The sequence below is a fragment of the Pinus tabuliformis genome, chromosome 4_1, assembly GCF_031772625.1.
Source record: "Pinus tabuliformis cultivar Carrire ecotype Pingquan chromosome 4_1, CPIR1, whole genome shotgun sequence".
In the NCBI taxonomy this organism is placed as follows: domain Eukaryota; kingdom Viridiplantae; phylum Streptophyta; class Pinopsida; order Pinales; family Pinaceae; genus Pinus; species Pinus tabuliformis.
The window spans coordinates 790,376,599-790,378,401 of record NC_142303.1 but is presented as its reverse complement, the minus strand read 5'-3'; the positions used below and the strand labels follow the sequence as shown (position 1 = coordinate 790,378,401).

The following is a 1,803-nucleotide window of genomic DNA, read 5'->3' as shown; positions in this document are numbered from 1 at the left end:
AGTGTTCATAAATTGTCTAAATTTAGCATTGTCAATATTCAAGGCTTAAGTAGGACATAAATATCTTTGTTTGTAAATGTTATTGATGAAATCAAATATTCATTATAATTAACAATGATATGTATGGTTAAAACTAGATAAAAGTTTTAAGAAATAAAATTTATTTCTCTATTAATTATTAGTATTTTCTAATTATAATACAATATAATAAATTTTATATAATTAAATATTAATTTAATTAAAATTTTCATTTTTTATTATAGCTATACACTTTTGTAAGGTTTTTTTACACACTAAACCTAGAATCACAATAGATCTACCTTAATCAAACTTTTATGATTTAATCAACAAAGTGAATAGAAATATAACTTAGATAAATTGTTCAAAAATAGATACCTTAAGTAATGCATTAGAAATAAATGTATCCAGTAACATAACCAGAAAGTCAATTCCATAGCTTTACAAAAGTATCATTGAATGGGAAATATCCCAAGGTAATTAAGTAGGTCAATTCCATAGTTTCAGAAAAGGATTTTTGTTTGGTCACTCAAATATTTGTTTTTTTTCCCGAGTATTGAAAATAATAGAACGAATAAAAATCACAGTTTGAATAAAAAATAAAAAATTACCTAATTAAATTTTGTTAAATTAAAGAGTAACAGGCGGCCTCAGGAACTGGGTGATGTAGTGGGGCGTTGAGCATGAGCAGCCGGGGCATGAGTTGTGGGCGTGCTGGAGCGAGGTTTTTGCGGCTGAAGGGGGCGGTTGGTATTTGTGTAATTTGGATATGGTGGACGTGATGATCTGTTAGAATAGGCACCCACATTTCTGAAAATACCTGACGGCTGCTACTGGGTGGGGCCACCAAACCCTCCACCACTGTTATTTTTATTATTAGGGTTCCGCCTAATTGGGAGCTTCCTTTTGCGAGAGACGGTGATGTCACGGGACCGAAGGGTGGAACCATTCAGCTGGAGGGCTTTGTCGGCGCTGCCCAAATCTGAGAACTCTACGAACGCATATCCCTGTGGGTTCCCGAACTCGTTTATAGGGATGCTTATGCGGTTCACTGTCCCGCAGGACTCAAAATGTGTCAGCAAGTGCTGTGCAGTGCACCAATAGTCCACATTATCTACATAAACCGAGTACCTGTCGAATTCCTCTCCTCCTCCTCCAATTAATGCTCCTCCTTGTTCAATCGGTATCGCCTCCTCTTGGATGCTTTTGTCGCTATTTTCATGATTAGCAGTGGCGCTGTTAGTGGTTACTCCTGTTGCCCGAACGTGGCGCATCGACTACTTCGCTTTTTCTTCTCCTGTCTCGACCAATCAAGCTAATCGCACTGAACTTCTTCACCGATTTCCCAGAATTCGCGGCCATGACAAAGTACTTCTACTTCGCTGTTTTTCTTCTCCTGTAAGACCAATCAAGCTAATCTAACTACTCAATATATATATATAAAGAGGTTGAAACCATCGACGTATCACTACACGGATTTTGGCCGACATATAACCACTTTTGGAGGTTGAGGTTATTTAGTTTGGCTCAGAAGAAGAAGGGATTGAGAAAAATGTGCAATATGGAACTTTTTACTTGATAATATTGTTGAAATTTTTTAAAATTTATCATCGCAAAAGTATCAGCTATCCCACCCGTGGGAGATGACGAAAGATGTATTCACTAAAGGGTTATAGGAGATTTGTTTATAATAGAAAAATGTAAGTTACTAAAAGTCTTTCTTCATGAATTAATGGTAATAATGCCCCCAAAAAAAGAAAAATAGATAGCTACGTTTATTATTAG

General features: G+C 35.9%; 1 protein-coding gene across 1 annotated transcript; it reads right to left on the bottom strand.

The window, feature by feature from the left end:
• Nucleotides 1-848: 848 nt before the first annotated feature.
• Nucleotides 849-1,292, bottom strand: LOC149178565 (polyadenylate-binding protein 3-like). The gene has a single exon (XM_089422147.1). The coding sequence runs from the start codon at nt 1,290-1,292 to the stop codon at nt 849-851; it is 444 nt and encodes a 147-aa protein (XP_089278273.1).
• Nucleotides 1,293-1,803: the final 511 nt, after the last annotated feature.